General features: G+C 44.7%; 1 protein-coding gene across 1 annotated transcript; it reads right to left on the bottom strand.

The window, feature by feature from the left end:
- Positions 1–6744: 6744 nt before the first annotated feature.
- On the bottom strand, positions 6745–9597 carry olig3 (oligodendrocyte transcription factor 3). Its single transcript, XM_040179573.2, has one exon. The coding sequence runs from the start codon at positions 8328–8330 to the stop codon at positions 7437–7439; it is 894 nt and encodes a 297-aa protein (XP_040035507.2). The 5' UTR covers positions 8331–9597; the 3' UTR covers positions 6745–7436.
- Positions 9598–15661: the final 6064 nt, after the last annotated feature.

Here is a 15661-nt window from a genome sequence, read left to right as displayed (position 1 = left end):
GCGTTTAGCAACAAATTTAATGAATTGTGTGACCTGAAAGCAACCAGAAATCCACAATAACAACCATTTGTGAGCTGCTGTGCCGGTGCTGAACATGCAGATAAACACTTATTATCTTCATCAATGAACTCGATTTCTCTTGACAAATGAGGTCATTGCGTAATAAGAGCGCTTGAGGTGGGTAACTAAAGTTAGAAGTCTCTCGCTCTTCTAATCGCTCGGTGCAACTCCTCCGAATGTACGTCCACCAAAGGTGGAAAAGGAAATCCCAAACGTGGAGGAAGGTGGAAAACGGTTAACCTGATCATAAATACAATCAGGTTTTTGTGTCGCTGTAGTTCTAGCTTGTTTGTCGTTCATCCCCTTAACATTCATTTATAGTTTTAGTATTTATATTGCATATGCAATGTCTGTTTGAGCTATGTTTCCTTACATACACACACACACAAAAATTTAAATAATGAGTGTCTCTCTCTTTGCCGTCTCCCCCAAGAACCGCCTTGTCCAGAACGTCGGGACGTGTTGAAGCATTATTTACATGTTTGTTTGTTCCCCGACAGGCTGCCCCGCTGTTGTTCACATTGATATCGATCAAAACCCCCGACTGCGATGGATTCCGCCTGGCAGCGCCATCAATGGCGTCCGGACGTGCCAACTGAATCCGGGCCAGAGGGAGGAGGCTAATGTCTGCTTTAACATGGGCCGCCAGCTCACAAAGAGGGGTTAGGTAGCGGGCTAACGCCTGGGTTGCCGTCCCTGCCAGATCAGACGTTCGGAGACGGACCCGGGGAAGTGTGATCAAGAGGTGGGAAATCCTCCCGAGAAGCCTTAAAGGTGATTGAGTTTCTGTGCTGGAGACCTCTGCAGTCCGACTTTTATCAGGTCAGCTGGCAGGTGGACGTGTGACATCTGGACAGAGAGACGGATCCACGCGTTACTTCTGCTGCCAAGTGACACGCGACAGACGGGAAGGTTAGACCGGCCGCGGGGTGTAAAACGCCAGCCGATGCCAAACCACGTACCTTCAGTCAGAGGGGTGTGATTTCTGTTTTTTAAACTGCTGCCAACAGAGATGTTAGTGCAATTCCCAAAAGGCCCGTTTCGAAGCCCTCTTCCTTTCAGTTGGGTTACAAAAGAAAGTAAAAGCTGAAAAGAAAAGGTCACGTCAGCCAGTCGTTCCCTTTCAATACAGTCTTGCGTGAGAATAAAAAGAAGAGGCGCGCCCCCGTCTTCTTGTAACAGTAGTGCCTCCTCTACTTTCATCAGCTGACTCCCGACAGCTCGAGCGAGACACGAACGAATTGTGTGCCGACGATGAAAGTCATTCCGATGAAAGTCATTTCTCGGCAGGCGAAGGGAGCGAGACTCGTTTGCCCTGAAGACCATCGACCTCCAGAAACGTCGAGCCGCATCGACCACGGGAGGACGTCACGCTGACTTCAGAGCCAAAACTCCCTTCATTCCACAACTTTCCTTCTTCGTTTTATCGTCAGTGGAGGAATATAATCAAACACCTATTTTTTGTTTTTTTTGTTTTTTTCGTTCTGGCCCGTGCAAAGAGGTGGTGTGATCTCTCTATTTGTGGTGTCTGTTCTTGGCTTCAGTCGAGGCTCTCTCTCTCCTCACGACCATGTTTCACTTTGTCGTCTGACTCGCCCCGCTGAGAAGGGACTGTCGCACAGCGCTGTGCCAGGCCCCGAGCTGGCTCTCTCTCTCACGCACACACAGACACACACACACACACACACACACACACACACACACACACACACACACTTTTCCTCCCTGTTTCCCCCCCCAAAAAGTTCTCCCGCTCAGTTTTTTTCCCGCGTCATCCTGCTGAGAGACTCGTCTCTCGCGTGAACATCTGCTCCCATGGTCACCGCAAACACACACACACACACACACACACACACACACACACACACACGTGTGTACACACGGCCACACGCACTTGCGGTTCTTCTTCCGTGGTCGACAATCAAGGACAGTTGGTTTCGAGCAGTGTCGGGACAGTTAGGCTCTCACGGGGAGCCACCAAACTACAGGCGACTGGCACACGGACAAACACTCAGAGAGCACGTTTACGGCCAAACCCTGAACGCCATCTGTCAGTCACTGTGGGAGGATGTTACTGCTCGCACACACACACACAGACACACACACGTGCAGGCACTTTCTCTCTGGCTGAATCTGTGTTTATTGCAACAAATTTCACACCAAAACTATCTTGTGTGTGTGTTGACAAATTAAAGTGCGAGTTTGTGTACGTGCGTGTGCACTTTGTCTCCTCGTGCAGATTTTGCTTGCCGTGAAAACACAGCAGGTCTGTTTTGTCAGGAAGGTTGTCTGCGTGTTGTATTTTCTTCCTTTTGCAGGCGAATAATTAATACCATTGAACGGTGATCGTGCTCACGAGGAAGGACAACGCAGATGTTTTATCAGTAAAAGTGACTTTAAGTAAAAGTCCTCCGTTCAAAGATATTAACAGCTAATTATATTACTTATAAAAGTAGAAGTTTTCATTATAATTAATTCATAGAAACAGGATGTTCACACATGCAACTCATTGACACTGCCAGTAGTGTAAGGAGTTATACAATTGTTACAAAAAGCAAAAATGACATTTAACTGATCCATGTGAGCTGTTCCAGTTTGTTTGACGAAACAATACAATTTACAATTGAATACAATTTTAAAAACACCAAATACCCACAAATTGGTATAATATGTGAATGTTTGTCATTTTTATGTAAAGTGTAATAAATAAAAAATCTCTAAACTGTTCCATTCATATTTAAGTGTATGATTATTAATAGAGTTATTGTTGATGCAACGTGTCAGCAGAATTTAAACGCAGCGCAGTTGATTGATGAGGTAGTTTCAATGTGTTTTTATAAACTGTGAGGCAGTGGTGCAATATAACTAATCAGAATAAAAAAGTGCCCTCTGACTTAAAAAATAAAATATTCGTGTAAATTGCCTCAGAATTGGACTTACAATTAGGTAATATAAGTACAGTATGCAGAGTATGTTGGGTAAATGCGCTTGATTTTTTAAGTCTGTAATAACTAAATGCTTTATATAAAACTTTAACAGATGGTCAGCTTTATCTAAGAAGAATAACACCTTATTAAATCAACTTAATTTGGTTTCCATTGTTCCCATCATGACAGATGATACAACCAGCCTCAAACAATAACGCACATGGAAGTCATTCTGCAGGCCCATCCTCTCACTTCCCGCGACCCGCCGTGGACAAAGGGAAGTGTCAACGGCACCTCTCTAAATGCACAATTAACATGCAAATGAGCCCGGTCGCTAATGGCGGTGGCAAAGCGCTCTTATGATGGAAATATGCTTTCTGTTTTGGCAGCATGGTTAAACATCATTCTGCGGAATCAGCTGAGGACAGGAGGGCAGAGGGCCCCGAGGCTTCCCTTAGGGTAAGAAGAGAGAGAGAGAGAGAGAGAGAGAGGGAGGGATGGAGAGCTGGGGAATGGCCTCTGCACCTGCTTCACTGACCGTGCATCACACACACACACACACACACAGAGCACGGCCAGGCAGTCCTAATCAGCCCCGTTCAGGCTGTCAGCCCGGTCAATAACTTATCCCCTCAACTGCTTTTGTTCTAGCAGCAGCTCGGCCTGATGCGGCCGCTGCCCCTTATTCGACTCAAATGGACTTTCAATTGCTGCCCTCGGGTTCCGGCTGAAGCACATTGACCGGGCGAACAAACAAACCCGCAGCTCACCGCTATACACACTTCAGGCGGGACTCTTCAGATGGAATGCAGCCACAGCCGCCAAATGAGATGTTTATACAAACTCGTCATAAAAGCATTAAAGGCCCCGACCGGTCGTGCATATCTAACTGGAAGTCTTACACGCTGACAGATTTTTATCATGTGAGGGAGCCTGGAAAACGCGACAGTGTGTTTTAATTAACTTAACTTCTCAGGTCACACGGACACAGAGAGAAGATGGCAGCATGTTAATGCCTTGTTAGCATCTGTGTCCAAAGCTGTGTGTGTGTGTGTGTGTGTGTGTGTGTGTGTGTGTGTGTGTGTGTGTGTGTGTGTGTGTGTGTGTGTGTGTGTGTGTGTGTGTGTGTGTGTGTGTGTGTGTGTGTGTGTGCGCGCAGAGGATGCAGAAAGCATGATGTGATGATCCTCGAGTGGTTCCCAGTAACAGGTGTGCTCAGTGAAAAAGGACCAGTCGTCTGTGGAGCCTCTTGAAAAGAGGATCTGATGTCCACAATTAAGTGTGTTGGTCAGTATTTATAAATGGAGACACTTTATTTTTTCAACGTTTTTTAAAAAAGCACATTCCGGTTAACACTGAAACTTGTGTTTTTTTTTAGTTGGTTGTCTTTTTACATTTATTAATGGTGTTTTGCATATTTTACTTAATTGCAAACCCTTTTCAAGCCATGCATTTTAGTTTGTCCCTGGTGGTCAGTTTGCTGTCTTTTTGTTCAATGAACTCAACCAGGCAGGTGTTGCAAAGGCAATAAAGTTAACTCAACAAATTTATTTTGACTTCTTTATTAATGTATTCAATTGTGATCCATCTTTTTGATACAGAATAAGTGGAAAGAAAGAGAAAGAGACCAATCTAAAAGTTCCATATACGTGGAAAACATCCTTCTGCCACCGGTAAAAAAAGGGTTTCTCAACACCTGTGAAACTATTTTCCACAAAATATATAAAAAAGGAAATAGAGGCTGTGTTGTACTTGGTTACATTTGCTAAGTTGCATCATTATGATGAACTTTCTGTTGCTGTCTGGCATCCCGTTTGAAAAAGAGTAATCTAAATCTCAGTAGGATTAGGTGAAAGCAAAAAAGGGACTAATGAGTATAAATTTTGTGAACCCTGCCTGGAAGATAATCCCTGTCATTATAATAAACACAGTGGCCACAATTGAATCATTGTTTGCCAGAGTTTGATACTTGTTAATCTACTCATGGGCTTTAAACTTATTTACAGTAGAAAAATCTTAAATTTCAGAGACCAAATCAGTAAAGCAATAAATACTCATGTTACCATCTGGACATCGACCAAACTGCAAGATCTACAAAATTCAGGGATTAACATTTGTCTCTTTAACATTCCACTGCGATGCTTTGCATTTGTCTCGTGCTCGTTATTTGCACGTGCATGAGTGTTTTGTGCGTTACGTTGTGGTTTACTTAATGATCCCCTACATGAACGTAACTGTGCTTTATGGCAGCAGCAGTTGTCTCTGCTTTGCTCAGCTCCTAATTAGCCAGAATTAAGAAGCATTTCTCGGCCCATTGAAGAGTCCATTTCCTTTGAAATGGGAGCATAATAAACCTTAAGTAATTACCCCAACTCATGACTATTAACTCGCAAACCGCCAGCTTCCCTTGACAACATCCTCCTCAGTGTTGTGTGGTTAAAAGGCCATTGCAGCTCCTCAGTTATTTACACCCCATCTGGCGAGGGACAGACAGGCCGCACTCATTCCTCAAGACAAAAAAGACCCCAAGAACTCTTTCACTCCTTCTCAACACAACTCGTGTTTCCTTCCCTCCAAAACGAGTGACAAAAGGGGGCTTCTTCGTCTCCTTTTGCCTTTCTCTCTTTCTTTATTTGTTTTGTTTTTGTTTAATCCACACACTCATTTGCATGTGCCGAGGCCGAGGAAGAGGAGGAGGAGGAGGAGGAGGACAGGGGGGGGCTGAATGTATAATCTTTCCTGCATTTAGTAGCCTGTAATCCCGATGCCTCTCTGTGATGTGATTTTCTCCTCTTGGTCCCCCATGAACAATTACCGTGTAATCTCCACAAACACACACTCTGTCGCTGCAGAGATGAGACGCAGAGACACCCGAGGGACCCGGAGGACAAACTGCTCCGCGCTTTTCTGCCTCCTCACTATTCAGCCAGGGCTCCTTAAGGAGGCAGCCGATGCCCCTCGTTTCCTTTCCTCCTCATTGGCGGCTGCTCGGAAATGCTAAATAAATGCGGCCCGGCCGTGTGCGCGCGCGCGTGTGTGTGCGCGCGTGTATATTCGTCGGTGGGTGTTTTTGGGGCAACGTGAGATGAAATGAGAAGTTGACGCAATATTTAATTCTAATTTATTTTGAAGGGGCTTCGTGTGGCGGGAATCAACAAGCTTCCATTGTTTCCCAAATATGAATTATAATAGAGAGACACACGTCTTAAAGTTATGCTTATGCTAAAGTTATTCCCATTTAGACCCAATATCAATTATATTTAGCATATAATAATTCAAATGAAAAATAAACCCGGGTCAGTTTCCAACTGTCGCTTAAATATTTTGTCAATAATTAACAAATTCGCTGACTTGTTGTAAAATTCTACTATATTCTGGATTATCTTCTTTTATTCCAGGTAACGGTCATTAGAAATGAAGAGTGTGTGACTTTACGCAATGTTGCTTGGTTTAACTGAGGCCTTGATGCGGTTTTAAATATCACACCAAAAAATGATATATTTTCAATTGTTTGTGCAACAGTAAAATGCGAGAGGATTTAAAAAGTTTTGGCTGAAATAAAGGAATCTAATTTTGAGGTGAAACGTTTGCTTTTGAAAATAAACCAAGTTGTTATATGTTTGCCTATTAAAGAGAAAGTAAACGAAGAAGTGAAATTAACCAATGCATAACTCCAGGAAATGTAAATATTCTATTATAAATATTGTTAGTGAGTGTTTAAGAGTGACATATAAAATAAGAGGAGAAAACAGTGAGATATGATCCATAATTTCAGTTTTATTGAAATTTCATCCAGGGACGCTGGATGATAATAAATATTTCATCAATCAACAATGTACAAAAATAAAGACACGGGGTCTCTGGGCATAACAAATTCAGTTCAGCAAAAACAATCATGCTGTGATTATTACACCATCATGCAAAAAAAAGAGAGAAAAAATGTAAATACAGTGAGTCACAAAGTAAAAAGTAAAAAGGAATCTAAACAATTTTAAAACAAATTTTCGCATTTGTAGTTTTAGCCAAACACATGAATGTCATTATGTTTCATCTACAACTTTAACATCCTTGTTTAACATCCTTGGTACAAGGCACAGAGAGCATTCTTCGTTTTCACAAAATAACGCCTGATACAAAAAAAAAAAAAAATGAAATCAACATTTCCATGCAGCCTCCTTCCCTTTCACGCTGTGGCGTTAAACCGAAACTCAAGTCTTTGTCTTGCGTCACCCACAACTTTTCACCGTCAAGTGGAAAACTCATCAATTCCTTGTTACAAGGAGAAAAATAACGCGTATTTTTTTCTTCTTCTTCTTCTTCTTCTTCTTCTTCTTCTTTTCATACGCCCGACAAGAAAACAGACTACACAACAACATGCACAAGTAATGCCAAAGCCACCCTCATGCCCTGATTTCTCTATCTACAAACACCGTCCAGTCCGCGCGCGTCTCATTTCATCAGCTCCTTCCCCTCGACTGTGAGTCTCGTGAGGCCGGCGGTGCTGATGGGGATGTGTGGAGGAGGCGGCACCTGGCAGATGGCGCAGGGACACGGCAGTCCGGCCCAATGCTGGAAACCGGGGCCCAGCTGCAGAGTCGGGGGCGCAGCCGGAGAGCCCTTCATCAGTGGGTGGGGGGCTCGGATGGACGTGAGACCCGGCAGCGCGCTCGACAGCGTGGAGGACGTGGAGGTCGTCAGCGCGCTCCCGAGGAGAGGGTGCACCTGGTGCGCGGCGGCTGCGGCTGCGGCGGCGGCTGCGGCGGCGGCGGCCGCGGCTGCGGCGGGGCCCCCGGAGTGTCCACCTGCGCCGGCGGCGTGCCCCACGGGGCCGCAGTGGAAAGCCGAGTTGTGCCCTCCGTAAATGTCCCCCACCAGCCGCTTCATCTCGTCCAGGGAGCTGTTGAGCATCAGGATGTAGTTCCTGGCGAGGAGCAGCGTGGCGATCTTGGACAACTTCCGCACCGACGGCCCGTGCGCGTAGGGCATCACCTCGCGCAGCCCGTCCATGGCGAGGTTGAGGTCGTGCATGCGCTTCCGCTCCCGGCCGTTAATCTTGAGACGGAGGTGGTACATTTCCTCCTCGGTGACTTGCTTCTTGAGTTTGAACTTGCTGCTGCTGCTGCTGCTGCTGCTACTGCTGCTGCTGCTCTCTACTGACTTGGGGTCTCCGGACCTCAGGAGCTCGCTGGCGCTCAGCTTCTGGCGCAACTCGGCGCTTTGCGTGGACGAGGACACGGAAGAGCCGACGTGGTGATGATGGTGGTGTGGGTGGTGGTCTCTCAGAGACATGACGTCCATGTCCGGCGAAGAGGCTCTGCTGCTTGCGCTCGAGTCTGAATTCATTTTATGGGTTTGCTTCCGAGGTTGCTGCTGGCTTCCTCCCCCCCCCCCCGCCACTCCCCCCCTCTCTCTCTCTCTCTCTCTCTCTCTCTCTCTCTCTCTCTCTCTCTCTCTCTCTCTCTCTCTCTCTCACTTTCGCTCGCGCGCACTCTCTCTCTCCCTCCCCCTTTCTCTCTCTCTCTCTCTCTCTCCCTCCCTCTCCCTCACTCGTTTTACTCGCAGTGGACCCCTGATGTTTCCCGTATCCCTTCTGTCCCTCCTATCCCGTCGGTGTCCACTTTGCGTCTCCCGTGTCTTCTCTGCGCGTCTCTGCGTCTTTGCGGCCGGGAGGACACCGCTAGAGGCTATTTATACACGCGGGTAAACAAAAGCGGCTTTCCTATTCACGACGCCTCGTACGGAGGATGACGTGCCGGTCGGAAAGGGGGCGGTGTGCTTTGACTGTCCCAGTGACCGCGGTGCGCAACCATTCACTGTCATTGTCGGGACACCGTTGGGGGGCCACAGTGCGCCTCTTCTTCTTGTTCTTTTCTTTCTCCCCTTCTTCTCTTTCTCTTCTCCTCTCCTCCCGTGGATGAGAAGGTTCTTCCTGGGACAAACTGGTCAGTTTGAGAACTTCTATACCAATTATTGTGTCAAACATGTCGTAGTTCACACTTTGTATTTAACAAGTGAAATAAGTTAGTGTTGTCAAACCGGCTGTTTTTTTCAGCTGCGCAATTTGAATTTTACGCACACAATAAAAACATACATATTAGTACGCGTTTTATTAAATAACCCATAAACAAATACAATGGTCCATTGGGAGGAAGGAGGATGCACTGGGATATCTTAAAACATCATACATTCATTTTGAGCCCTTATCAAGACGGATCTTAATCCAAAATCTCGGATCGGCCACGGGCTGCCTGAGGGAATCGGGAGGAATGGGGAGGAATGGGAAGGGGAAATTGCTGTCCTATTCAGCCTCTCCTGCGGCCACAGGGGCGCACGGCCTCCGCTGGGACAGCGGGGACGTGGCCGCTCCGACGCTCGGCCCTCTGCTGTCCGTATGGCAGCATGCGGGCCTCATGCAACTTCTCATCGCTTGGATGTCTTCGAGAAGAACCTTTCCTTCATTCACTTCTGTCCTCATTATTAACATTTCCTTTACACTATATATATATATATTTATATTAAATTAACTAAGTATTTGAAATTATAGATGAAAGATATTGAAAAAACACGACTCACAAATTTGGGGTCAATACAAACCGATAAACAAAATTAAAAAACAGATAGATAAGGCATACTGTATTTTCCCAATGTAATAAACCAATTAAAAACATTTATCTACCATAAAACATATTTTATTGATTCGTCATGCGAACAGCAACTCACAGACGTTTTTTGTGGCCTTAAATTGTGAAAATACATTAAATTGTGTCCGTATTGTGTGTGTTGAGCTGCTGAGAGCGCTTTCTCCACTCTGAAGAGTCTCCTCCAGATCTTTTTTGTGGAGGTGGAGTGGAGGAACAGGCTGCCGAACAATAACATGTGGAAGTAACTGAAGCACTCTTCCTCTGACCAGCACCTCAGCATCCCTCCATCCACCCATCTGTCTTTACGTCCATCCGCCTGAACACACACACACACACACATACACACACACACACACACACACACACACACACACACACACACACACACACACAGCACTTCAAACTCAGATAATAAAGTCTGTCTCAAACTCTCCTCGCCGCTCTATCCGTCGCCGATGAGATCGCCCTGGTAGAACAGTAAAAATGTGTATTCACGGCCCCATTGTTGGCCCAGCAAAAGAGCCCTTCTCATAAAGGTGCTGCCAATGCAAAGAAAAGCGTTGGTCGGCTTTGCTCTCTCCTGGTGGCATTTGAAAGTGTAAAGCTTTGAATACCAATTGCTTGAACTGGACATATGTGAATCCGCTGTAAGCCTACTAATCCTGTCCCCAAGTGTTTCTTTGTCTGCGGGGCAGCTTCGCACACCCAAGAGAAAGTGTTCCTAATCCGGCCAATGTGGAGAAATGTGTGAATGAGAGGGACAGAGTGGAGCTCCCAGAGGAGGTGTGAGAGCATTTTGTGTGTGCCAGGTATCGGTTTGTGCAGGAATATATGGCCTTGAATTCATTTCTTTTGCTTTTCTGTTGTTTTTTTTGTTGTGAGTGTGAGTCGGTCGGAGGCCCCCGGCGCCACACAACCAGGACACTGGTCTAAGTGGAGGCAGTTATTCACCGTTCCCCAAACTACTGTCGCAGCAGGCCGTCCCTAATGTGCTCTTTTCACCGCATATAAGCTCCTCGCTTTCCTTTTATTCCTCTGTTTGCGTCTTTTTTTTTTTTTTAAATCTCTGCCTCCTCTCACACTCTTTTCTCGCTCACTGTCTCGTCTCTCAGGTTTCTGCTTGCTTCTTCTCTCTTCTCCATTTGAATCTTTCTCTCTTTCAGAGTGGCTCGCTGGCCTCTCACATCACATTCCTGGGTAGCAAAAAGGACAGCAAGTAAACATTTGAGTCACAACTGGGTTTATATGAAGAAAACCACTCAATACAATGCAATGTTTTCACTCAGTTTGAGTGTTACTATTATATCAAACTTGTAAAGTTTTGCATTGGTCCTAATTTGGCTTATTGAATTTTGTGGGTGAAGAACATCTACACACAAGCCTCTACCTGCGACTGAAAAGTCAGAATGAGCATTTATTCAAAGTCTTCCAAGATGTAATCAACCCAGAGAAGTTTTGTATTTTATATTAGTTCAGTATACTGTGATTTATACCGTTTGTTTCCAACATTTTGGACTTTTTGACCCACAAAGCAATACTTGTGACTCTTTAGGGAGGAATCATTTTGTCTTTGTCTTATCAGGCATTGTGTTATATGTAGTTGAATAAGCAGAGAATATGAGACACGTTCTCTTTTATTTGGGACAACCTCAATTTTTTGCACAACTTTCCGAACCCGCTTATCATCGCTTCAGATTCATCCAGTGACCCTTCAGGAGATGCTGACTATTCTGAGTGATTTTAGTGTGAGATTTTCTTTCGGAACAAATTAATCAAAAAGTTTTCCCGTCAGAAAGTGAATGGTTGTATGCAAAATGATTGTTTAGCGCACCTGCGATCCACCTGTGGGTCCTGACTCTCTTTAGCTGGTATAATAAGATGGTAAACATTTAGCATTTAGCTAAATGGCTAAAATCTTCCCAAGGGAGTCGGTAGAGACTAAAACCAGACTGAATATTGGACAAACAGGACTCCAAATAAATAACAAGGTTGCACCTTCTTCTTCATGTCATTTGTAGCTTTTTTTATTACGCCTTTTGCAGAACCCAATGTCCTCCTGGTCTCTCTCTCCTGGGTGGGCCACTAGACCCCCTCTGGCCAGCTCAGGGCAGTCAACGGTCGATGGAGGCGTCCCTCCAGCAGTGTGCGAAGAGGGTAGGTGGCTGTCTCGCCGTCTCTCAGGAGGAGACACAAGGTCAAGGTGGCGGGCGAAAGGTGTCAAGGTTGCTTTTAATGCAAAATATATAGTTTGCATTTTGGAAATTGTTGTAAAATCCTGGGGAAATTACGCTTCAGTTTTTGATTTTCTTTGGCAATCAGGAGACAATTAAAATATGATGTACGATTTCATCGTGTTTCTTTGTTTGTCTTGTTGTACGACTTTACTCCATTAGGAATTGATTGAGTTCCATGTGGTTAGAAGTTCTGTTTATTGATTTAAGATTCTTATCAAATATGAACGTGAAGCTTTTTTTCCACATCAGTTCTGCAGTCTGCCAAATGCATGTGTGACAGTTGATTGTACTGCTTTCATTCCGCCCGTCGAAGATGTCATCAAACCACGCTTTGAAGTTTCACAAAAAGAGATTTCACAAAGGTTGAAGCGTTCTAACGGCAGATGGGGGACAGCAACGCCAGTTGAGATCTGAAGGTGAAACCCTACAGCGTTCTTCAAAAGTAGCTTTGAGATTTATTTATTTCCAGTTCGCGCAGTGAAATGCAAGGAGATGTTCTTCCTCTATCGGAAATGTTTGCTTCACTTTTAAAAGTCTTATTTTTTCATTCCATGGGTAAATTCTATTTAAAAGAGAATATCAATAAGATTTCTGTCTTTCTTATTCTTTTTGTTTTGTGAAAAGTAAACAAACCTTCAAATTATAGCAAGCCTTTAATTAAGGAGACGATCAAACAATTAAAAGCTCATTAATTACAGACCTCACAACCATCTCCACCAACATGAATATTGAATTCCTAATTACTATTTGTGAGGCTGTTTTGTTCTTGGAAGTAATTGCCGTTAATTAGGCAAAAACAAGTCAAATTAACATTTCCGTAATGAAGAAACATACCTTCATGTTCTTATTGGTCTCTATCTGAACACGCTCTGATACAAAATTGGCGTCTCAAAGCTTTCTGAAGCATGTTGATGATGAGTTTTATCAAACAGAAACAACTTCTCTGTCTTGTTTTTCTCATCTGGATGCACTGCTTAAATGTCTCTTTTTGAGTTTTTAATATTTTCTTTGGCACATTTTTAATAAAAGAGCTCTGATTTAATGTCAGATTAAACTGCCCTGATCAAGAATACCTAAAAACGCGCTAAGAGGCTGTGGTCAGTTTACGTAATTTGGTGAGATCACATCGGATTTTATATATTTAAGAAAAGTTTCCTTTCATGAAGTAGAATGTTTCTAACACCAAGTTATGCTTTTCTGATGAAGAATATGATGAGAAGATCCATTCTTTAGGTTAGCTTAGCAAAGAGACGGGAAACAAGGGGAATAGTTTGTATCTGTTTTAGTCTCTACAAATATTGTGTAAAAAATGTTCTTTCACTATTGTACAGAAAGTTGTGTCGGCTATAACTAGTAACTTCCTGGATACTTCACCGGTTGCCTGGCAACTGCTCAAAGCATTGGAATTTTAAAACAGCTTATTTTGGTCTTTAAATAATTACATGTAGATTGGCTTCAGAGACACACCTTGTTATCTTTTGATATTGATGCTAAGCTAAGCTAACCAGCCGAATGCAGCAGCTTTATTACATTAAACAGACAGATACGAGAGCTGTATCAATATTTCCTTCAAGATTTATGATCATTATCTCCAGAATGAACCTCACCTCGGTCATCAGTCACCCTCCTCCTCCTCCTCCTCCCCCTCCTCCTCCTCCTCCTCCTCCTCCTCCTCCTCATTGGACTCACTCAGACACAAGCAGACAAAGACACACACACAGTTGCACACACCACCAGCACTTAACTAGCCTGCAGGCCGGCCCACCAGCTTTTGCAACAAGGTTCTCCTTTTAACTGTCCCTTTCAGCGCGGGACAATTGCACACCTCCCATCGCCTCCTTTCAGACTGAAGCTCCAGCCTCCCCCCTCAACCCCCCACCGCCCTCCCTCTCCTCCCCATGCTGCTCTCTGTGTCACTTTGTGTCCGCTTCGCCCCCTCCCAATGGGTGCACATGACCAGAAAATGAAGCAGGGGTCTCCGCCAGCGGAGAACGAAAGCGAGTGTGTTTGTATGCGTTTTAGAGAAAGAGGGAGAGAGGCGGAGAGAGATTAACATGTAGGATTTAGGATGGGGTGATGGGGTGAGGCTGTGTGAGCGAGGTTACATGTAGTTAGAAAGGTTTGCGTGTGTGTGTGTGTGTGTGTGTGTGTGTGTGTGTGTGTGTGTGTGTGTGTGGCCGTGCGTTCATCATGCACCATCGATAACGTAACATCGTCCCTCACACAGGGAGGTAATGGACACAAATACAGTCGAAAATAAATAAACCATGTATGTGAGACTGCAGACACACTGTTGGGAAAAAAGAGTCACCCGCACTCCGCTAGAGGAGAGGCCTTCACGCTGAACGAGAGATTATCACGTTATTAAGCGCTAATGAAAAACCAATTCGGAAAGCTCTGCTCCTGCACTCGCTCCGATTCGCGCCTCAGGTAATCCACAACCAAGAAACGCTGTGTAGGTTTTCCTAAGGAGAACGCAGGATGAAAAGCTGTGCGTATGTGTGTGTAATTAAACGTCTATAATACGACTATGGCATCTATCTATGGTCATTTCACTATGTTGGTCTTTTTCGTACACACAGCATCTATTGCAGTTTTAGCTTACTTTAGGTTTACAGATGGCAAAGCCTGTTGCGGGGGTTCAAAGGTCAGCATTTCTCTGACTCGAGTTTCATAAACAAATCCCCAGCAGTAGCTACTGTGTCTTCATCAAAGCCAAAAGCCAGACCTCCTTTTTCTGGGACCTGGAGGATTCAATTCAATTCATTTTATTTTGTGTAGCCCAAAAATCGTAAAATGACAAATGCGCCTCAGAGGGCTTTACAGTCTGCACACATGCGGCATCCTCTGTCCCGAAACCCTCACATCAGGAGGAGGATGAATCGTCGATGGAACGAATCGTCTGCATATTTCAGGAGATGTGCGCAGAAACAACTTTATCAAACGCATCATCTGTCCTGTGACGCTTCGCCTTGTGACACCCGCTTGCTCCTGTGCAGCAATTTCATATTTATGTGTCTGCTCTGCATGCTTTTTCTGTACGTGTCTGAAGAAACGTGTGGCATGCGCATGTGTGTTTTGACCGCACGCGGCAATGATAAAAACCACACCAGCACATTTTTCAAGTTTGTTTGACGCATTTAAAATGCTAATAACCCGTTTATTATGTGCTACATCAAATGCAAATGCTCCGTTTTACTGCTGTGAGGTTGGGCCGACGTTAACATTTGCATATCTTATGTCTGTCTCCTTAGCATGCACGGAGGACCTGGATAGCGGGCAGACTCTCAATAAATAACATTAACAGGCGCATTAGATAAACAAGCTCCAATGATGCTGCTATTAGGGAATGCAGAGCCGTACCCGGCTTAAATGAAGGTGTTTGACACGGCAGCATATGGTGTGCAAATTCCCCCCAAATCAACGGCAACGTTATCTGGAAGTGTCAGGGAGAGCAGACGGATCGAAAACATCGCTTTAACGGCAGACGCTTTACGATGCCGAGGAAATGCTGTGGAGGAATTTGTCTCTTTAAGACCAACTGGCGACTGGTGTGCTTCGTGTGTGTGTGTGTGTGTGTGTGTGAGAATGAGGAAGACAGCAGTTAAGAAACTCTAATTGTAAGTGAGAAACTTGGTCTGCTTTAATGTTTGGTTCATGTTAAGTTTTAATCACCTTTCAGGCTCCATTCGGAGAAACACTAAGACGTGAAGTACACATTCCATAAAGGAACTCCTCATTAGAGCATCTCTGCAGCTATTCGTCATGACTACGAGATGGGACACGACCACCCTTTAGG

This window comes from Gasterosteus aculeatus, chromosome 6 (assembly GCF_964276395.1).
Source record: "Gasterosteus aculeatus chromosome 6, fGasAcu3.hap1.1, whole genome shotgun sequence".
NCBI lineage: Eukaryota > Metazoa > Chordata > Actinopteri > Perciformes > Gasterosteidae > Gasterosteus > Gasterosteus aculeatus.
This window is presented reverse-complemented; position numbering and strand designations above follow the sequence as displayed.

Excerpts from the sequence above, each read along its gene's own strand:
- olig3 (XM_040179573.2), bottom strand. The coding sequence starts at position 8,330 with ATGAATTCAGACTCGAGCGCAAGCAGCAGAGCCTCTTCGCCGGACATG.